This window comes from Lissotriton vulgaris, chromosome 11 (assembly GCF_964263255.1).
Source record: "Lissotriton vulgaris chromosome 11, aLisVul1.2, whole genome shotgun sequence".
NCBI classification, from domain to species: domain Eukaryota; kingdom Metazoa; phylum Chordata; class Amphibia; order Caudata; family Salamandridae; genus Lissotriton; species Lissotriton vulgaris.
Genome location: NC_141699.1, coordinates 58,933,850 through 58,957,418, shown reverse-complemented (window position 1 = coordinate 58,957,418; position 23,569 = coordinate 58,933,850). Strand labels below are relative to the sequence as shown.

Sequence of the window (23,569 nt, the reverse complement as noted above, 5' to 3'; positions counted from 1 at the left end):
TGCATGTCAGACTTTTCATTCACAACAGGTCAAGGAAATCTTATTATGGTGGTGGGCATGTAGTGAAAATGGCTGCCTGTCTATACCAGCTACCAAACATTCCTATTAATCCTCCGCAAATCAAATAAAATTTAAGGAATTCACATATTCTTCGTTAATAGATGCCTTTCTGACTTCAAAGAAAACAACATTTCAGCATCACATTTAAATGAACTATTCAGAAATAAGAGATACCAATTCTACTTTCAAGATGGACCTTTGCTTGGATGACCATGCTCAGGTAAGCCTGAGTAGGACCAGTGGTGGCTCCTGCTGGCACAAAGGATGACTATATGTCTGAATGCCTGCATCATACAGCATTCAGACATGATTGTTTTCTCATGAACTACCTTGAAGAAATTGATCCTAATAAACGTAACATGCAGTTTAAAACTTCTACTCAGCTTAAAGTAATGCAACAATCCAAAGAAATGTGCTTATGGATGTATGACCTATTACATTGCAATTGCTTATTTTCAATCTGGCTGGGTCAAGTGGGAGGGATTTAGCACTTCTAGAATCCCTTTCACCACCTGATAGTTTGGTCGTACTCGCCATTTATTCTAACCAGAATTGTATAGAGCTTTATGTGTCATGCATGCAACTTTCATTTGAATTCTAGCTTCTACTGAGAGACAGCTGAGGGCTCTGAGTGATGGGGAAATGCAATGATAGTGCGGTGTGCCTGCTATGAGATTTGCTGCTGCAATTAATATTGCTTTCATTGGGGCTATATGGCTGGGTCGAAGCCGGGGTGGCATGGTGAGCAAACGAACAATGGATTTAACCCAGATCTTTTGACTGGGGTGAATGTTTGAATTTCTCTGCATTCCGTCCATCATCTGTCTGTCTTTTGCTTCATTGGGGCTAGGCTGGCTTTGGGAATACCTATGAGTGTAGCTTTACAATGTCAACTCTTGAGAGCTCTAGAAATTGGACCACCATTTTGGCGTCTCCAAGCAGTATGAATGGGTTTATTTTTCTTAGGAGGTGTAGGTTAGCGCTTCTTGTTGCTGCTTGTATGGGAGCTTGCATGTTAAGAACAGAGTTTAGTGTGATACCTAGTGTTTTTACAGAGTTGCAGATGGTTGGAGTGCAGTTTTGCAAATTGAGGTTCCAAGACCATAGTAGAGGTTTTTGAGTTCTAAGGTGTGGGAAGAAGAGCATGAATTCGGTTTTCAGCGGATTTAGTTTTAGATGGTTGTGTGCTAGCCAGTCCGGTGTTTTCCTCAGGGTGGTATCCAGTCTCCAGATATCCTTCTGAGAGGAAAATTTGATGTAAACTTGTGTATCATCAGCATACATGTGTCACAAGACTTTATATTTTTTCAGGATTTCTGTGAGTGGTTCCATGTGCAGATTGAAGCACTTGGTGAAATTGTAGATCTTTGTGGAATGCCCCTGTCAATGTCAAACACATCAGATAGGGTACTCCTGATTTTAACTCTTAGCTGTTGGTTCTGCAAGAACGAGGTGAACCAGTCCAGGACTGCTCCTGATAGGGCCATTCTTAATTCAAGAGTGTCTCTGAGGCGTTTGTGGCTGACCATGTGGAATACCGCTGATAAATCAACAGGTATAAGGAGACAGGATTTGTTTTGGCCAAGTGATGTTTGGATATTTTCGAGGATGTTTAGAATGGCTACCTCAGTGTTGCGTCCCAGTCTCAAACCTGATTGGTGATTATCTAATAGGTCAACATTTTTAATGTGTTCACATATCTGATTGTGGGTGCATTTTCCAACGTATTTGGCCTGAAAATCCATCAGATTGGATACCGGTCGAAAGCTGTTTAAGTCTTTGTGGTCAGGGCTTGGTCTTTTTGGTAAGGGAGATACTTGACCTATCTTCAAGCATTCCTGGAGGGATCCTTGTTGGAGAGATGTGTTCACAATTTTTGTCCGCAGTTGGATGATAGATTGGTGTATCTCTTCCTGTAGGTGGGAGGGAATGGGGTTGCCAAAGTGTGTGGTGGGTTTCATTGACTGAATGATATTCTAAATTTCCCCCTTAGATACAGATCTGAAACTGTTCTAGAAGGCTCCATTGTTTCTTGAGACAAATTAGGGTGTGAGGGTCTGTGGCCTTGCTGTGCACTGTTAGAGTGGGGGAAAGGAATTTCTCCAAGTTGAGCACTAGCGTGGCAGGGTATGGTCATGCTGCTGTCTTATGCAAAGTAAGTTTAAACTCAATTCCCATAAAAGGAAACTCCCTAATGCTAAGCTAAGGTTGAAGACCAGTTGAAATATTTAGAAGCAGGTATTGTCAACAAATATAGCATTGAAAGTAGAACCAAATGTAGGTTTCAGTCAAGAGAAGGAGAAATGCACTTGACCTAGAAAGTCAATCTATGAGCAGAAATATAAGAATTGTTGAGTCTCAGGAGAGAGAGAGAGAGCAGGAACGTCCACCTGCAAAGTGGATAAGGGCAATTGCTGCCTAACTAAAGGCAGTTTCACTCAGTTAAAGAGTGAAATGTCAGCTAAATGATACATAACACAGTTTTCAGTGAGTAAGAACCAATCAAAAATCAGTGTTCCTTTCTGTACTTGGTGTCAGCGTCATTCCCACAGATAATACAATTCAAGATTCTTCCATCATGAAGGGCTTCACAATATCTGGCAAAGGAGTATCCAACTTCCCTGGCTCCCATTCCATGTAGGTGCTGAGAATCATTGTTAAACCAATTAATTGCAACAAACATGACTTTCACACAGTAAGCTAACAGAAAATCATTTTTAATGAGACCCGAACACAGTGTCTCTGGTGCTTGAAAAAGAAAGAAAGTGATACACAACAAGCAAAAATACAATGTTGACTTTAAAATGGAGTCGGGCACCTGGGCCGATTCATGTCAATGTTAAGATGCATATATCCCAACTATAGCTAAATTAAAAACATATAAACCACTTGTTTCACTAAGAGTAAGTATAAAATAACATGTGCATACATATTAGTAATGGTTAAGCATTTAAGGTGTTAACATATGAAGCACAAATAAATGATAATGACTTTGCGTTACCAATGTCATGGAGAACATGTGCTACATGTACTTGATCACCTAAGTGCTACAAACAACAGCCAGGTGTAGAATCTCAAGCACAATAAAAAGTGTATGTTACTTATGGTCCTCACAAAGTGTTCTTCAGTTAAAATATTGTCTCACAATTTTGTTTCTGTGAAGGTGCTCCTGCTTTACAAGCCATGTCCATAATACCAGTGGGGTCAGAGGTGACGATTCTGAGAAGTAACCGTGTGGTGTTAGATGACACCATCTGCCCAGCAGAGATCATCATCAATAAAGGCCAAATAACCAGCATCCTGCCACGAAGGGACCACACTTCAATTATGGGTGCTACGGTGAGTGGGCTTTTGTAGTGAAACGGCAAGTGATATGGCAGCAAAGTCTTAACAATTAAAATATTTCCTGCACAGCTGCAAATGCACCTCTGCCACTAAGGAGCCCATGAAGGAGAAATTAAGAAATAACTCACTTTCTTCAATTTTCGCACATTGGCACAAGCTTACATGTGATGTTAGGCAGATTTGCCTAGGTATCGAGGACCTCATTTATGAGGCCCCTTGCGGCGTCGGATTGTCACTATTTGTGACGTTCTGTGACGCAGGAGCCTGCCCCACATTCACGAAGCAGTACTAACCCCACTTTTTTTGGCTTAATGCTTCCTCGTAAATATTGTCCTCTGTAACGCAGTTTTCTGCATTAAAGGGGGGTGCAGTTGGTGATGCTGGGGATGCTCCCAGTAACATCTATAGCATTATGACACTGCCCCAGATTCACGAGAAATCGTAAATGTGAAGCAGTGCCAAAAACTTATGCCTCCGCAGGGGAGGCGTAAGGGAGGCACAACGGGGAGAAAAATCTTTATTTTTTCCTTTTTCTATGTGTTCTGCATTCTGGAAAAAAGCCTCTTGTGATTGTTTTTATGCAGGAAGGGAAACCTTTCTGTAAAAAAACAATCATCCCCTCAATGAAGGCACCTTTGCACCATGGTGTAAAGGTGCCTGCGTTGGCGCACGGCAGCCCATTGTGCGCCGATGCAGGGGAAAAGGACAGGAATGCTGCTTATTTCCTAGATACGGCGCATTTCTGCCCTTTCCTTTTACCCTACCACAAGAGGGAGGCTTGCGCCTCTGGCGTACGGTAAAACCTCATAATTGAGGCCCACAGATTGTGACAAGGCAAAAGTGGTGATGCTTAAACGTACCGTCTTTGTAATTTCATAATGCATATTGAAGTAGACCTGATGTTTTCCAGATAAAATGTAAGATTAAATACATGTATCCAAATAATACTTACTTAGTACAAATACGTCTTTTTCATCCATTAACCAGCTTTTGTTGCCACAATCAAGATACCTGTTGGTACATTTTATCTCCTCGGAGCACATTTGGCAGAATAGTACATTGGGAGTTTTTGACGCATCACCAAATGAAGGCTTCTCTTGTATAATTAAGATTTTAATGCTCACTTTAAGTCCAACTAGTCAAGACAATTTGGAATTTGATTCAGTAATTTAATATCAATCATGAAAATCACTTCTATGTTGGAACTCACTCTTATCAGTAGCATGTCTAAGGGGCATATGTACAAGGAAAGGGTGCGCGCTGCACTGCTGCAGATTTTGCCGCACTGCGTCATTTCCAAATGCAGGGATGATTCGTATTTACAAGAATACGGTGCACCCCTGTGTTTTCCCTAGCGCTGGCGTAACAATAGCTACCTAGCACCAACACAGACACCCTTGTGCCATAGTGCAAGGGGGCCTGCATTGCAGGGGTGATTGTTTATGTGAAGACAGGTGTCCCTTCCTGCACATAAACAATCGATATTGGTGATTTGCTGCTTCTATGCGTGCTATTCTGCAGCGCACATAGAAGTAGAAAAGCAACATTATTTAATGATTATTTTTATGCAGAAAGGGACACTTGCCTGCTCAAAAACAACCATTAATGGCGTTTTGCTCCTTCTATGTGTGCTGCAGAATGCAGCACAGATAGAAAAAGCTAAAATGAGGAGAAATAAAAGTATTTCTCCTCCTTGCGCCTGCTTTTGCATGGCGTTACTTTTTGGTGCTGCCTCAGATTTACAGATCCTTGTAAATCTGGGGCAGTGTAAAAAAGCAATTGGTGTTGAGGTGGAACGCCCACAGCAAATCCCATTGCATGCCCCTTTCGTGTAGATTCCTGCTTGAAAGGGCACCATATTTACAAAGCAGTACTAAGCCATGCAAAGTGGCTTAAGGCTGCTTTGCAAATATGGTGCAGGGAATTGTGCCACCGGCACTCCAAAAAAAGTGATGTTCCAGTGGTGCAGTCCCCTTACATATTCCCCTAAGCGTCACTTTGCTGCCAGACCCCACACCTAAATCTTTAATTGGGGCTATAAACACATGGTGGAGAAACAGAGAGCGGGGTTGAGGATTGTGAGGACGTTTTCAAAAGGCCCTTGGTTACTGGGCCTTAATCACAGTTCCCCTAAGGTGCGCACTTGGACGGCTGCGCATTCTGGGACTCATTTACAAGCCCCTTGCGCCGCCGCATCACTTTTTTTGACCCAGAGGCAGCGCAATCAGTGCGCCATACTGTGCCATATTTACAAGCTGACTCATTAGGTCCAGTGCGTCAGTTTGTAGAGCCTTGCGTTACGTTATACCTGCGCCAGGTATAATCTATGCAGGGTAGGGGTTCCCACGCAAAAAAGCCACATAGAACTGGTTCAGTGAAATTTGCAACATTTCACTGCGTCACTCTACACCTTGACTGCGTCAAAATCCTTACCTCTGCTCAGACCAGGGGTAAAGATTGACACAGGGCTTTTACAATGGGACTCGCCTATGTGTTCTGTCGCATTGCTGGAACTGCATCAGTTTTATGATCAACTCCAGCAGTGCGTCACTTTTGCGCTAACAGGTGCATCAGAATTTCTGACGCATCTGCTAATCCTAGAACTTTGGAGCCCTGTATTCTAAATGCAGCGCATCCATGGTGTGGAAAGGACATTTGGGGCAGGCGCAAGGAAACTGACGCTTTGATGCAGGTGCATCAGTTTCTTGTAAATGAGGCCCTCTATCATTAATCTCTGCACAGTGGGCCTGCACATGAGCGCATTGCAAAGTGTAATTTGGCTGAGATAGAGCAGCATCCTTTAAATGGTAAATGCATACATGATAAAACAAGCATTTGCAATGCAATAGGTCTCACATTTGCGACATTTTAAGCTACTGGCATTGTAAATGACAATGCCTTTTATTTATATGTTTTCAAAACCAACATAGCTCAAAGTCTCGCAAATGCGAGACCTACTGCATTGCAAATGCTTGTTTCGCATGTGTGTTCGAGATGTGTGATGTTAGACGCCTATGAGTCACTCAAAGGCCTGGCTCTGACTGAGCTTGAGGTTCTCGTGGAACCTCCGGCCCAAAACAAGCATAAAATATATGGAGGAGATGTGGCCCAGTGGTTAGAGCTGCGACCTTTGAACAATGAGAATGTCTTGGAATCCCGACCTTGACTCAGCACTCTTGAAACTGGGCAAATCATTCAAACTTCACGTGTCTAAAAAAAGATTTCACATAGTCTGGGTGTGCTGTGAAGTTCATAATGTCCTTGGACAGGTTTGTGCTAAGAAAACTGCAAAACAAGACATCTGCCTGCACCCCCACCGCCTCTGAACTCATACATCAAGAATTGAGCACAAAGCATTATTCTTTGATATGAGAAAGATACCCAGCTAGTGAAGCTACAGACCCTGCTCTCAATCCTGCTTCCCTGCTTGACCAAACTGTGTGATGCTGAGCAAGTACACTATTTCACCAGGCCTCCCTTTTCTTCCATAAGCCCAAATACGAGCACCTTCAGGATGTGTACCCTAAAAAACAAAACGTGATAAATAAGCTATAATGGTGCTCCTACTTTAATAAAAATATAAGCCACAAATAAAGTGCAAAAGACAACTGACTTGCCTCTTAGCTCACTGGTGGTTTGGTCTTCGGGGCGGAGGGGGTGGGTTGGTTGGAAATTAATAACTCTTACTTAAATATTTTTTAATGCATTGATATAACCTAATGTACAACGGTGCATTATAGCAATACAAATTTTTGACTTTCCAAGACATTTCAAACATAATATTTATTGCATAATTTGCATGCCTAATGTTTTTCATGCAGTTGCTCTTCGAGCCCAGCTAGACCCTTGGCTCAGCTCTCTCTGTTCATTTGCTGGCTGGTGCAACTCTTAATCTATAGTCCCCGGACCCAGGGGGTGAGGCTCCAATTGCCACTTGAAGGCGAACACCTTTCTCAGGAGCCAGGGGATGAAGCTTTGCCAAGTGGCCCACGTCACACATGGCGGTGGGTGCAGGGGCGGCCTTAGGCATTTGCAAGCTGTGCACCTGCATAGGGCCACCAAACTCCAGGGGCCACCACACCAATATATATCCTTAATATAATAATCCTCTGAGGATGGATACATATTTGCGTGGTTGCCCCTGGCAGGGATGTGACAGCCTCCGGCTCAGTTCCACTTCCAAACACCCTGACCCCCCCCCCCTCTTCAATGGCCTCCGCGCTCTGCCCCGCCTGGAACCCCTCTTCCGGGGCCCCCTACCTACGCTCCCTGCCCAGGGCCGCCATGAGCCTAGAGCCGCCTCTGGTGGGTGGCTGTACCTGCCCACCAGGCACTGGAGCAAGGTGTACAGAACAACGCGCGTTCAGGAGCTGCCTGCACCGACAGCCGGCACATGTGGAACGTGAGGGGACACTCCTGAACCGGACAGGCCATTCATTCTGGGTCACAAGTATCACTAGACATGCACTCACTGGTGCAAAGGCCTGATAATGCTTCCTGCCTCGGCTGGGTCACAAGTCTTACTAGGCGTACACTCACTGGTGCAAGGCCTCCCAGGCGCACTCCCTCTTTGGGTCACAAGTCTCACTAGTGCACTCACTGGTGCAAGGCCTCCCAGGTGTACTCCCTCTCTGGGTCACAAGTCTCACTAGGCGTGCACTCAATGGTGCAAGGCCTCCCAGGTGTACTCCCTCTCTGGGTCACAGGTCTCACTAGGCGTGCACTCACTGGTGAATCCCCTCCCAGGCGCACCCCCTCCCTGGGTCACAAGTCTCACTGGACGTGCACTCACTGGAGAAAGCCATCCCGGGCACGCCCCCTCTCTGCGTCACACGTCTCACTGGACATGTACTCACTAGTGCAAGCCCTCCCCGGACGCTCCACTCGCTACTTCCTGTTGAACTCTGCACCCAGACGTGGCATATGTTAAATAAATCACCTTTCTATTTCAACTGTGTAAAACAGCCCCGCAGCCAGGGCACCTGCTGGCTGGATATTCACAAGGGCTGCGCCACCATCCCTCACTCCTGCCCACAAAATGAATGTAAAACAGCAAAATAACTGTTTGGGCAATTTGCAAGATTTGTGAACCGCCGATCTTAAAGCTTGGGGCACGAGATCATGAAACAAGACTCCCCCGAGGCTACTGGTTTAACGTTATATGCATATTTGGATTGGGACACTTTGGGAGGGATACTACCATATTCATCCCTACAGACTCCTCCAATCCCAGTAGCAGCTTCCCGGCCTCCCAGCCGACCAGGCTGGGCCTCCATGTCAATTCAGCGGGACACACATTATAAATTAAATGACCTATTTTGGACCCAGGGTCACAGAGCAGCACAATGTGAGAAAACAAGAGTAAAGTCACTGTCGAAAGATGAAAACTTCACCCCAATTGGAATTTTTCTCGGTCCGGTTGGTTTAGAACACCAGAAGCCAAAACAAGCACACAGTTTAAAAAAAAAAATCATAAGTAGAGCCTCTTTCTGGGCTTCACTTGCTACTTTTTGTACCCCTCCTACCTTTTTCTGCAACCCTCCTACCTCTTTCTGCACCTCTGTTGATTCTTTCTACACTGCTCTTGTTTCTTTCTGCACTTTACTTGCCGCTTAATGCACATCTCTTGATTCCTTCTACACCTCTATTACTTCTTACAGCAATTGTTCTGCCTCTTTCTCCACTTCTCTTCCTTCTTTATGCACCCCTCCTGCCTCTTTCTGTAAATCTCTTGCCTCTTTGTGTGCCTCTCCTACCCCTTTCTGCAACCCTTTTGCCTCTTTTTACACCTCTGTTGGTTAATTCGGTACTTCTCTTGCTTCTTTCTGCACCTCAATTGCCTCTTTCTGCATTTCATTTGCTTTTTTTTGCACCTCTCTTGCCTCTTTTGGCACCTCTCTTGCTTCTTTTTGCATTTCTGTTGCCTCCTTCTGCACCTCTTAGTTAGAGGTAGTTTTCATCCCCCTGCCCCGTTATGTACTAGGGCCGTACAGGAGAGGTCATGTCAATTACAGGGGTACCACAACCCATAGTGTATCCTAGTGTATGTAGGTGTTTTCACTGTATTCTAAGTGTCTTACAGCATAGCATTGGCTCCTGGCCTGGTTAGTCAGAGTCAGTTACCACCAGTACCCGTCAGCAAAAAATTGGGGGCACTGGATGACTTTGCACCAAAGGCCTCTTTATGCTCCTCTGTTGGCTCTTTGTGCACATCTCTTGCTTCTTTCTGCACCTTTCTTCGTCTTTCTGGAGTTATGTTACCTCTTTCTGCATTTCTCTTCTTTCTGTGCCTTTCTTCCTCTTTCTTCACATGTCCTACCTCTGTAGGCACAGTTAGAAACTAATATTTAAAAAACCTTGAAATTCACTGAAAAAACACAGGTTTCAGCGACATTATAGTTAGAAATTAGCATATAAAAAACCTTTGAAATTCACTGAAAAAAACATAGATTCCAGGGACATTATAGTTAGAAAATGGTAATTAAAAAACCTTAGAAATTCACAGAAAAAACTACAGGTTTCAGGGACATTATAGTTAGTTGGACATTTCACTTGTGCAAAAAAACCAGAGAAATTCGGCCGTTCTAGTTAGTTCAGCTAACTATAACTCGCTCCCCCGCAATGCACTGTTGATGACGTCACATATTACATTATTCATGACATGGTCAGTGACATCACTGATGCCATCACTGATAACATCTCAAATGACTTCACTGATGACATCATCCACGTGATAATCTGATGCACCTCCTCATACCCTAATATAACCTTTGATACACCCACTCATACAGACTACCATTTTCAAAACCATAGACACACCAATACCAGTTAGTACATACCCACGCACTAATTCATAGGTTTACACACACTTCCACTCATTTACCCATACAGTCACTCATACATGCATTCACCTATCAATACGGCACTATCATATGCACTCACATATCACATATCTATACAGACACTCACACATCGGCACTCATCCATAGAGTTACTCACACACCTAGTCAGTCATGCAAAGAAACAATCATACTCCCATGTACTCACCTATACAGTTATACTCATACCACCTCACTTATTCAAACATATACTAACACATACTTACACTCTTATACACTCTTATACTAGCACACACTCATCCATATAGCCACTCTCACAATCACTCACTCTCACATATAGTAATTTATATACTCCAACACTCCCTTATACTGCCTTTTACATTTGCAGTTACTCACACATGTACCACTGAGACATCCATTCACTCACCAACACGCCCATACACACACACTCCCTCACTCATACAGCCCTTCACTTATGCATTCTTCAACCCATACACCCAGTGAATCACCCACTCACACATCTATGCACAGTCACAACCCCCACCCACCACATAGACACTCAGGCACCCATACAGATACTCAGACAACCAATCAATAACCCAGATAGACCCTCAAATAGCTACTCACCAACCCATGCAACCGCTTACACACTAACTGACATACTAAACTGTGTGAATGTCAGTATCAGTCACTAACCCATGCATTCAGTAAGACACATTTTATCACTCACTTATACAGTGAGTCACACACCTACTAAATCATCCATTCAGACACTTATACACCCACTCATTCTTCAATGCACTTTGGCCTATATATATATGAAACATATTTAAACTTTACAGAAACATACAGTCACTGGATAATGTCATCAGTGATGTAATTTGAGATGTCATCAGTGATGTCCCTGACCATGTCATGAATGATGTAATATGTGACGTAATCAGCAGTGCATTGCGGGGGCGCGAGTTATAGTTAGCTGAACTAACTATAACAGCCAAATTTCTCTGGTTTTGTACGAGTGAAATGTCCAACTAAGTATAACGTCCCTAAAACCTGTGTTTTTTCCAGTGCCTCACTTTTTCTCATATAAACAGAGAAAGAGAGGGAAAGAGAGAGGGAGAGAGAGAGAGAACGAGAGAAAGAAAGAGAGGCCGGATCTCTGAAGGGCCAGATTCCTGAGTTGCCCCTACAGAACATATAGCTTTTTATTTTTAGCAAAATGCATATGAAAATTGTGCTGTAAAGGTCTCTTTTAGTTTAACCCCTCCTGTTTTTTCCAGTGCCTCACTTTTTCTCATATAAACAGTGACGCACCGGTGGAGTAAGGGGCTTGTAAATGAGCCCCCATATTTGTTATTAGTAATTGTTTGGAAGTGCAGGCCAACCACTTGTATTTCAGCCTGCTGATATTTAAAAAATAATAATAATAAAAAAAATAACGCCACAACACTTCCTTGGCCCAGGTGAGGTGATGGGAACAAAAAATATATATTTACAAAATGGTCAAAGAAAGCCTTTATTTTCAGGTGTAACATGCACACAATAGCCTCCCAGGGGACTGAGAATCGGTCTTGGACCCACTAGTTTGCCTGAACAGCCCAGGTGGGAGAGCTTTTCACAACAGATTTATAGCAAATTGAAGCTTTCTTTAACGATGATAATAAAAAGCAACAAGGATGGGGAAGCACTGAAATAGGGACGTTGGATTCATCTATGAGAATGAAAGCCACTAAAGGCAAGCTAGCACCAACGACTTGAAGAGCCATAAATCGTGCTGGCAGTGATCCCCATCTTTCTTGCATCTTCTATGCAGTAAACATATTTTCTGCTGTATTAAAGCCTCCTACCCTTCCCCACTTATCTTAACTTCCATGGCCCGCCTATCTTTTGTTTTTAATAATCATTACAACATTGCTAGACGTGTCAGATGTATTCAAGCTGCTGGGTTACATCGTTTAAAAATTTACAGAGTAGTGGACCTGATCTTACCCCCAACGTTGCTATAAATGCTCCGGTGAGGTCCTAGGAAAAATCAGGCTGCAGAGGGGCGCCCGGAGGCTGAATTTCAACTTTGCAGCGTAGCCGGGACTGCCGTTGAGGGCCCTGCACGGCCCGGAGGTAACGCGCTGCTGCTTTCTGATCCCATTTCACATCAATACTCTCACCTGAGCGATCCCCTTAAGCCGCATCAACACACCGCTCCCAACACACCGCTCCTGGTGTCTAGCCAGTGCCCTTCAGCAACGGCGGCCTGCGTGAATCCTGTCAGCGGTGCCGGGAAGCTCGAGCGCGCGACTGGGAGCGGTCCGCACCACGACACGGCGATGGGCCGGAGGTCCGGAGGTCCGGAGTGGCAACACTGAATCGGTGCGTGGGCCCTCTCCAGAGCTGGTGCACACGCCTGCAGTTGCAGAGGTGGACCCAAAAACTGGATGAAGCAAACCATTTGATGCTCGTGGTGCATCTGGGGGGTCTGGCCGGCCCTGCGCCTTAAGTTGCCCGGTGAGATATTGCGTGTGCGGCACCTGGTGACAAGAGGCCTAACGCAGCCAGCTCGATCCACAGATCGGCTTACAGTGAGCGCTGACGGCCAAGAAGTGAATGCTGATGCTGGATGTCTGTTCCTAGCCGCAGATACACGGATATAAGTGCGGGAGTGCCGGGGCTCAGTGACTTCCCCCGAACTATGTGAAAGCTGTGAGGCCTGGTAGTAAGGGACAGTTGGTTAATAACTGTGTGGACCGATGGTGTGGGGGCTGCCATCACAAGCTGCACTCTGAATGCGCCATCCATCCAGTAACTGCGCCTTGGTGGGACCTGGGGAACTGGTGGTCATCGCCAGTCTTGACGGTGGCGCCCCGAGGGGGCCAGAATTTGGTGGCCCTTCGCAGCACACTCAAACTAATCAGGACAGTGGCGAGGATCCCCCAGTGTTGCGCATCTCCACATACCTTCCCTGGGCTCTCTGGACAGTGGGCCCTCGCCTGCATTCTCTCTTGACCAGGGGTGAGTGTGTGACTAAGCATGGGCTAATTTTGCAGATTCGCGATCTGCGAATTTGCGGATTTGCGAATTCACGATCCGCAAAATTCGTGAATTTGTGCGAATTTGCGGATTTTTGTTTTTTTGCGTGTTCGCTGGGTTTTGTGCGTGTTTTCGCGGGGGTTTTTGCGTGTTCGCAGGGATTTTTGCGTCTTCGCGAGCCGCTTGCATAGCGAAGTTACCCATGCAGTCGTTTATGGGAGAGGGAGAGAGAGATAGATAGATAGATAGATAGATAGATAGATAGATAGATAGATAGAAAGAGAGAAAAAGAGAGGGAAAGAGAGAGGGAGAGAGAGAACGAGAGAAAGAAAGAGAGGCCGGATCTCTGAAGGGCCAGATTCCTGAGTTGCCCCTACAGAACATATAGCTTTTTATTTTTAGCAAAATGCATATGAAAATTGTGCTGTAAAGGTCTCTTTTAGTTTAACCCCTCCTGACAACTGCATTCAGTAAGACACATTTTATCACTCACTTATACAGTGAGTCACACACCTACTAAATCATCCATTCAGACACTTATACACCCACTCATTCTTCAATGCACTTTGGCCTATATATATATATATATATATATATATATATATATATATATATGAAACATATTTAAACTTTACAGAAACATACAGTCACTGGATAATGTCATCAGTGATGTAATTTGAGATGTCATCAGTGATGTCCCTGACCATGTCATGAATGATGTAATATGTGACGTAATCAGCAGTGCATTGCGGGGGCGCAAGTTATAGTTAGCTGAACTAACTATAACGGCCAAATTTCTCTGGTTTTGTACGAGTGAAATGTCCAACTAAGTATAACATCCCTAAAACCTGTGTTTTTTCCAGTGCCTCACTTTTTCTCATATAAACAGAGAAAGAGAGGGAAAGAGAGAGGGAGAGAGAGAGAGAACGAGAGAAAGAAAGAGAGGCCGGATCTCTGAAGGGCCAGATTCCTGAGTTGCCCCTACAGAACATATAGCTTTTTATTTTTAGCAAAATGCATATGAAAATTGTGCTGTAAAGGTCTCTTTTAGTTTAACCCCTCCTGACAACTCAAAATGGGTTTATTTGCCATCCTCTCCCTTCTTCCTGTTTTTTATATCTGTAAGTGCTTCCTGATGAGGTTTAATTCCTTGGACAGGTGCCTACTTGTAACTATTCTCTGACCCTGCTTCAAGGGTCAGAGCAGGGTCAGAGAATAGTTGCAAGTAGGAAACGAGGCGCTAGGAAGCAATTAGCAGCAGGTGTCCAAGTTGAAGTTAATTTGTTTGTAACCCTTTTGTAAAAGGTTACAAAGAAATTAGGTTCAACTTTTGCACCTGCTGCTGTAACCCTTGCTTGGCTGAAAATTGGTCCCCGCTGCTTCGCGGATTTTACCGCGATTTCGCGAGATTCGCGGATCGCGAAATCGTGGAAAATCCGCAAATTCGCCAGCGAAACGGATTTTACGCCCACCCTTAGGTGTGACGCCTATCGGATAACTTCGGGTCATGCATGCCGGCCTTACACTTGTGCAAGAAGAGTGACTTACAAAGCGGGGGTCTTTGTCCCGTTGACCAGGGGCACTCTGAACGTGACTGTCTACACACCATCGTAAAACCTGCATGCGCTACTTGCCCGAAAGACAGACAGGGCCTACCGTCCTCCCTTTCCTGATTCCCCCCTTGGTGCATGTGTGTTCAGCTCTTACCCATCTTTACGGTGCAGACTGATACAGTTGTGGCACGATAACGCAGCGTCGAGCAATTTTGAGCCGTGGGCAGGCGGAGATGGAACAGGCCCGCTGGGTGGATTAGGCCCGAAGGCCATCACAATGTAGTGCAAGGGCAGCGCGGCAGTACAGACGAACACAGTTGAGAAGTATGCTATCCAAAAACACACTCCCACGGAAGAAGAAGCCCAGAATGGGAGCACGGTGGGAAAAAAAACCTCTCTGACCTCCATTATGGCAGCCATCCAGGTGATGGGTGCCACACTCAAGACTAAAATTGACAACGTCTCCATTGAAATGAACTTGCTGAGGGTGGATATGAATAAAACTACAGAAAAGTAAACAAAACCCATGTTCTGGACCTGCATGCCTCCATAAAGAAACTTGAAGAGCGGGTATAGCAGTTGGTACACCAGCACCATTAGATGGCACTCAAACTCAAAGACCAGGAAGAGATTGCCTGCCGAAACAACATCAGGGTAGTCGGGGTCCCGGAGGGCTCAGAGGGGCCAAGTGTTTACCTCTTCCTGGAGACCTAATCCTAAATCACCTCAAACCAAAGCAACTCTCCTCCCTATTCACAATCGAACGGGCACACCGGGCGCCAATTCATTGGCCCAAAGGGGGAGCGGCAATGAGGACTATAATTGCTGAAATACTCAACTATAAGGACCGTGACGTGATCCTACAGGCAGCCCGAATGCAAGGAGACCTACAATATGAAAATGCAATGGTGAGCTTTTTCCCAGACTTCACGCTCAGGGTCCAGCAGGAGCGGCGCTCCTTTGACAGGGTCAGGAGGGAACTTCGAGAAAGAGGAATCAAATACATGCTGTTATTCCCTGCGAAACTCAAAGTTCTGGCAGAAGGCAAACCCCTTTATTTTACGGCCCCATTGGAGGTGCAGGACTGGTTGGAAAGGGTAGCCACCCGGAAATCAACGTCTATGGGTGACAAATGGAGAAACGCCCGCGTCCATTTGCCGGGTTCGGCGGATGGTGGGTCAGATGTCGACAAACAAAGCCAGCGCTCTTGGAGATCGAGGTCCAGTAGCCTGGGCACACTGAGAGTTCACAAGGACTGAACTTTCTGAACTCTGTAATGCCTGTCCAGTAGACAAACCTCACAAACTGTATTGTTAAACCTCTGCAGTAGGATGGGTGGTGATTGCTTACTGATAAGTGAGGCTGATTTTTGCTGTTACCCTGGTACGTTTTCTCTATGGATGGGGGCATTCCTTAGGCGGCCGGAGTCGGTGCCCGCCCTTTCTTTCCCCGTCAACTGTTTTGAATTGTTCTTGGGGCAATAGGCGCACTGCTAGTTGGGGATGTGGGTAGTTTCAAACCTGGGTGGCAGGGTAGCAGGGAGGGGGGGATAGTTTCGAGTTTCGAATGTTAATTTCAATCATATTGTCTTTTCTTTCACTTTGAGTGGGAGGCGGTTGGACCTAAGGTCGGATCTTTGGTCATGCAGGGAACGTCATTACATGCTGTGGTTGTGTCACATGTTGCGCTGGCGTGCTACCACCCTGATTTTTTGCAATGCATAAGCAATGGGATAAAAGTCTAAAGCTTATCAATTGGAACATCAATGGACAAGGTGAAACAAAGCATAGTGCTCCAATACATAAAGCGTCATTCCCCAGATGTCGCATTGCTCCAAGAAACACACCTAATTGGCAACTCCTGTAAGACCCTAAACAGATGGGGCTACACACTAGTGGCAAAGGCTGGCTTCACTTCTGGTTCACGGTTGGTGGGCATCCTACTTCGAAGCACATTGCCGCTTAGCATCAAACACATATGGGCAGATCCACTCTGGCACTTTGCAGGGGTCTCAGGGCAATGGGAAGGGAAAATCCTTACTCTGTTAGCGGTGTATATCCCTCACCTCTGGAGATTGTGCCATCCAGATCTCCAACAGTACACTTTTCTCAGGGTCTCATCACACATTCTCTAGAATAGACTACATCCTTATGCCCGTACAACATAACACTATCACACAAGAAATCAGGCACCTGGCGAGGGGAATCTCTGATCACTCTCCCCTGTGGGCACACCTCACTATAGGGGACAAAAAGGTGGGATGCGTAGCGCCCATCAACCCATGGTATCTCAGCAATCCAGAAATTAAAGCCGCAATCACCCAGAACATCGACCACTTTTTTCAAGAAAATGACGGCACAGTACAATGCCCCTCTACTCTATGGGAAGTGTTCAAAACAGTTATTAGGGGCCACGCCCTTTCAGCCATAGCTGGACTGCGTAAGGAAAATGCTAAGCAGGTGGTAGCATGTGAACTTACAGCAGATCTGCATAATCACTTTACATATTACATCAGATCTATGGCAGTTACACCTCAAAGGCTCTTCCCTTGGGCCGCAATTACTGTCACACCTTGGCTGCGAAACTCCACTGGCCTGTTCGAAAGTGTTGTTCTTTGATCAAGTTCAACTGGAAGAACCTATAATACAGCAACCAAAATGCCTCTGCATGAGAGAAGGTAAGGTGCTCATAGTTAAGCTCAACCCACTTCAAGTTCTGGATAGAATCACAATATGGCTACAGTAATGTTTCTTGACTTAGGTAAATCTTGCAATTTCACTAGAAATGTGATTAACACCATGCCGATGTCAATATTTCAACCCACTGGGAAAAAAATCCCAGCAAATCACACCTTACATAACTAGGCACTAATGTTTAATTTCTCTTCATCGACAAGACAATTATAGGTAATAACAGAAGTAATGCCTCGACAGTGGGCCCTGTTCCGAATCACTGCTATCTCAGCAGCAGGGCCTTCCTGGATTTAGGTATTAGATGTGCCTGAACAGGGCAGACATTTTAGAGCATACTATCCAGGTTTCCTCAAAAGCAGACCTTTTCAGATTAGGCACAGCACATTCCAAATAAACAGCAGGTTATATAAGTTAAAGCTACTGCATTACAAGAACAGCAAGGCTTCTTTGGTAGCATTGGTAGTAACCCTTCAACAGGGGTGTCCTACATGAACACATCTATGCTACCTCAACAAAGAGTCAAAAGTTAACCCGCAGCTTCCCGCCAAGGAGGGCAGTGGTACAAATCTTACAATAAAATGCACCTAATTGCCAAATAGATTCTGCAAGAGTACAAGAGGCCACTGATTAACCAAGTCATTCACATTGTTGGACTGTTCAGCGAGTAGACTCTGTGTATCAAAATACCATCATTCACAACCTACTCATACTGGTAAATCATTTTTTAGGAACGGATGGCCGATGGCCTCGAACGTGTAACAGCGCACATTTTGTTCAGTTAATAACTTATGACCAGGGATTGTCACCTGGCTCCAAATAGTTAGCATTTAACAGTCAAACTCCAACACAACAGTGCCTCTTGTGGCCTTACAGATCTTGCCGCATCTTTTTTTTATTACCACAAACCACACAAGATGACACACCTAAATCAATGATACAACAGGTGACCTTAGAAACACAGGAAAAAAGTCACCACATTTACACTGACCGAAGGTTCTCCAAAGATCACAATTTTCAAGTGAAAACATAAATTCAGCTGATCTGGGCCTATTTTGAAGAACGTCCTTCAATTTTAGCTACAAACGGCGCCAAATTTGTCTTACCTGCAAGAATTACGAAGCTGCGGTAATTTACAGTGTGCAGGTTTTCTGAGAACACACTGCAACATGTTCCATCCGTAAATAGGTCCTCAACGGGGAAGGGATAATAGCCTTGGAATCTCACATGCTGTAATGCTCACAATCCGGGCTTCCGTCAGGCAGCTAGCCTGTGGAACGAGCAAATCTGCTGTCCCCATTGCTCGAAGCATAAAATCAATGTAGAATTGTGGTCGCTGGCTGTTCATTCCCAAGACCCCATGAGCAAACGCAATGCTGACTTGTTAGAAACTGAATAAACAAAGCACCAGCTGTTCTGGGCTCCATCATCCACGCGTCGTGGGCTGTTTAGAACGTCTAGCGCGCACGGCAAACGTAAACACGTTGTGACGTATACAGAAAATTGCAAGAAGAAATAAACAAGCATTGGTAATGCAACAGGACTCTTATTTACACGAGACCTATTGCATTTAAAACGGAAAGTGCGGGCAGCCAAAAAGGCGCAATTGGAAGTGAGGGGGAGGGCCGGGGTGAAAAGTCACAGACTGTGGGAGGGGGCGGGGGGAGACAAGAAAGAAAATAGTGTAAGGAGTAAAGGGGCCAGTAGCCGTAGAAGGATATAAATGACGACATGATCGTCATAAGGAGGGACTAATAATCCTAAAACCAATTGGAAGGCAGCATTTAGGACCCAAGCCAATGACAAATATGGGCGGAGAGTGGGCGGAGCTTCCAGAAAGCTTTCACACTATAGTATATACTGTCTGGCTCGCGAAGCGTGCAGCGCATGCGCTGCAGCGCTAGGCAAGACCTAAAAAAAGCATTATGGCACGGCCAGCACTGTCCATGTCATAGCAGTTTTATTTTGTTTTTTTCATCAGGCATTCTGCACTGTAGCTGTGTTCCTGTACAACTTGGCTAAAAAAATGGCAAAGCCAACAGCTCTCCTGGATGAGACCTAGATGTTTTGTCAATGTTTTTTAATTCGCAGCACATATGTTTTTTAATCTTTGTTTACTTTGGTTAAAATTGCCGCACTCGCGCTCTAAGTGTAAACATCTTAAGTGCTGGTGCTGTGATTGCTTTAAAAATAAAGAAATAGAAAACAAATGTTTTTCAGTTTCTTTACTTTTGAACCGATCGTGGCACTGCGCTTTTGATCAAGATATTTACAGTTAAAGCGCAAGTGCGGCAATTGTAACAAACGTAAATAAAGAGAAAAAAAAAAGACTTGTGGCTGCAAGTTCTTTCTCTTTATTTACTTTGGTTACAATTGCAGCACTCATGCTTCGGCTGAAAATATCTTAAGCTAAAGCACGGTTCCTCGATTTCTTCCAAAGTAAAGAAATAGTAAAAAAAAATGTTTTTCTATTTCCTTACTTTTGAAGCAATTGTGGCACCCGCGCTTTAGCTCAAGATGTTCACAGCTAAAGCACAAGTGCCAGGATAGCATTCAAATACTTGTTTCAAGTGTTTCAGAGGCAGGTGATGCCTGTCATATAAATGGCTCTGTAGATCGCCTAAATGATAATGGAAAATGTGCCCAGGACGGCATACCTCCCAAGGCCGGGACTCACAGATGGAAAAATCTGAAACAATGAAATATTTCCAAGGCAAAGGACCGGTAGTGGCTCTTGGAGTGTGTGCTGCTGGGCGGTGATGCAGAGCGGGGGAGTGGCAGGGTGGGGGTTGTAAAGTCCGGATTATGGCCTAACGGAGGTAAGTATATAAAAAAATAATAATACGAATTTCGTTGCATTCGCTGCATAGCGAAATGCGATGCAGCGCACGCAACAAAATTCATTTTATTTATTTATTTATATACTTACCTCTGTTAGGCTGTAATCCGGACAATACTACCCCCACCCTGCCCCTCCCCGCCCTGCATCACCGCCCGGCAGCACTCTCTCCAGGAGCCGCTACTGCAACAGACTGTCTGTCAACAAGGCCGTTGCTGCTGGGGCACATCACCATCCTGCGAGGATATTACACGCCGTATCTGGAAAGCTTGGGGAGGTTATTAGATACTCCTCTGCCACACCCACAACACACCTCTACATGCCACAACATTCCTGGAGTGAGTAGGCCCTGCAAACAACCCTCTGTCACAGCTAGAACCGCTATTTTCCCCATGCGATAGAGACGAATGGCAGTGTGTTTGTTTGTGTGCCTGTGTCCATGTGCCTCTGTCGTGGTGTGCTTTTGTGTGTGTCTTTATCCATTACAAATCCTGGTCGCGACGTACAGGCCACAAGAAAATTTACCTTAAAGAATCATACACCGGTCCGATTGAATGATCCCACCTAAGGAATAAGGGTGATGATAAATACGAGTCACCAGAAAAGAAAGTATCTGGGATTTTGAGCCGCACAGTACGCAGCGACAGGTGATATTTCCATACTCATAAGGACTAGAACAATACTAAGTTATGTTCCCTCAGAAGAATTGAAATAATCTGAGACGTAATATTAGTTGAGCTGGAATAAGAAAATTCAATAAGTTACGGACTCCCAAGACTCCTTGCAGGGATCCTTTTCTCTTTGTTTTAAGAATTATTTGATTTTATCATTAGTCCTGAGGAAGGTGGAGCGTAAAGTCAGCAACCACCGAAACGCGTCGACACACGAAAAATCCCCTTTTTGCTGGGTTTTCATTTTATTTTGAACATACATATAAGATTGTATTTTTTAAGTATTTTGTGTATTTTGTATTGTTGATGAAAAATCTGTGCGGGTTTGAATTTGAAAATAGACCACCAAAACTTTTTTAATTGTTTTTAATCGCATTTCATAAATTGTGTTAGAGGTTGCGAGACAATATTATCCACATTGATTGTTTTTAAAATGTGTTTTTTGAAACGTAAACATTTTTTAATAAATATAAAAGTGTAAACACAATTTGCATTGTCAAGTTATAATCGGTATAATATACTTCATTTGAATCCCTCTTGTGCTAATTCAAAAGTGAAACACAGTATCCTTTGTGTATATTGTGTGATAAATTAGGGGACCTGATAGCCATACCTGCCATATTTGCTGGAAGTTAAGAGGATCGAGGCACAAGAGGAGCGCATTGCCACAAGGTCAACATCAGGCGCTTAAAGACACCGCTTCCATCAGTCGCGCCCGCCGCTCCGGGACTTCAAATCCCGGCAACCTTTGCGGCGGCGCGTTCCCTGACGCGGAACACGCGCCAGGAGGGGCTAGATTAACAGCAAGCCCTCGGTGGAGCGGGGGGACCTGATAGCCATACCTGCCATATTTGCTGGAAGTTAAGAGGATCGAGGCACAAGAGGAGCGCATTGCCACAAGGTCAACATCAGGCGCTTAAATACACCGCTTCCATCAGTCGCGCCTGCCGCTCCGGGACTCCATATCCCGGCAGCCTTTGCGGTGGCGCGTTCCCTGACCCGGAACACGCGCCAGGAGGGGCTAGATAAACAGCAAGCCCTCGGTGGAGCGGGGGGACCTGATAGCCATACCTGCCATATTTGCTGGAAGTTAAGAGGATCGAGGCACAAGAGGAGCGCATTGCCACAAGGTCAACATCAGGCGCTTAAAGACACCGCTTCCATCAGTCGCGCCTGCCGCTCCGGGACTCCATATCCCGGCAGCCTTTGCGGCGGCGCGTTCCCTGATGCGGAACACGCGCCAGGAGGGGCTAGATTAACAGCAAGCCCTCAGCGTCGCGGGATGCGAACGGGACACCCGGGGCTAAGCCCGGGCAAAGGGCGGGCCCTCTGTGGCCCTCAGAGGCCTGAGGAGCCTGGCCTGGGCCACAAACCCTGTTCGATCTTCATCAGCTCATTCAGCCATTTCCCTCAGGAACTGTAAGTCTTTTAATACTTCATCACATGATACAGGGCTGCTAAGTACCAACTATACGCCCCTCATCCCATAGCCATAGCTTCTAGATTATTTGCAATTAGCACAGGCTTACCATGAACTGTCGGGAGACTAGAAGTATGGCTGTAGCCGGAGCAAAAAAACGAACTGGGACTCTGGACGAGTTCATCGTCCGCACTCATGCATTAATCGATGAGGGAATAATATTAATGGATAGGAGAGTATCCCAAGATTTAGCTATGGCCAAGAGATCTCCCCTGGGCCTCATCGCCCAGGCACAAATGCCTAACATAGACTCTCGCCCAAACACTCATGCCATAGTACATAATACTGGGGTCACTGGGGATCTTGATGTTTCTAACTCACAACAGGACCTGGAAGCTTCTCCTAATCTCAATCTCCTGACAGAGAGTGGAGCACACAGAAATGAGCCAGACAATTCTTCCCTGGCAACTGCCATAAAAGAAAGGGGTTTGAAAGAAGGGGCAATCCCTAAACAAAAGGTTAACAAACCCACTACCCTCAAAGGGAAGAAAGCTCAAATTGCCCATAACCAACACAATGCCATTCCCAACCCAGTAATTGTGAATAATAATCTGGTAGTCTCTACTAATGACACGGGGGGTGCATTCGACAAAAAATGGCTTACTTTTAAGTCTTCCAGATGACACTATTATTGATAACAGTCTGGAGGAAATCTTGGAGCTGAGTGGGGAAGTCACTAATCCAGCTAAACAAACCCAGGAGGGGAGCGGATTAAGTACGGCTAATATTAATATTCTTAATATGTTAAAAGCCTTGCTCGAACCTATAGAGGTTAGACTATGTTGCCTGGAAACCATCTTAAAGAACATACATAAGGACATAAGTGCCCCTAGTTTTACCTTGAATGCTAAGACACCCCATGTCGCTAATACAGCCAATACAGCCAACAAGTCATCCTTGGCTGGTAAAAGTGTTACTGTGGCTAAAAATAATGTCCCCAAGAAGCCTAGCAATACTCCAAACCAGGGAGGCACTAAAGCAAAGTCTCCTGAACTAGGACAAGTTGAGAATACAATTAAAACTAAACCAACTCCCCAAGTTACATCTAATGATCCCACCCCACCGATC

The 23,569-nt window shown here is 45.1% G+C and overlaps 1 protein-coding gene across 3 annotated transcripts in view; it reads left to right on the top strand.

The window, feature by feature from the left end:
* The window catches only part of LOC147678958 (allantoinase, mitochondrial-like), a 394,121-nt gene that overhangs the window by 81,506 nt on the left and 289,046 nt on the right, over positions 1 to 23,569 (top strand). For all 3 annotated transcript variants that reach the window (XM_086942692.1, XM_086942694.1, XM_086942693.1), the window contains one exon: positions 3,224 to 3,399. In XM_086942692.1, coding sequence (XP_086798818.1) covers positions 3,224 to 3,399 — 176 coding nt within the window. The remainder of the gene's footprint in view (positions 1 to 3,223; positions 3,400 to 23,569) is intronic.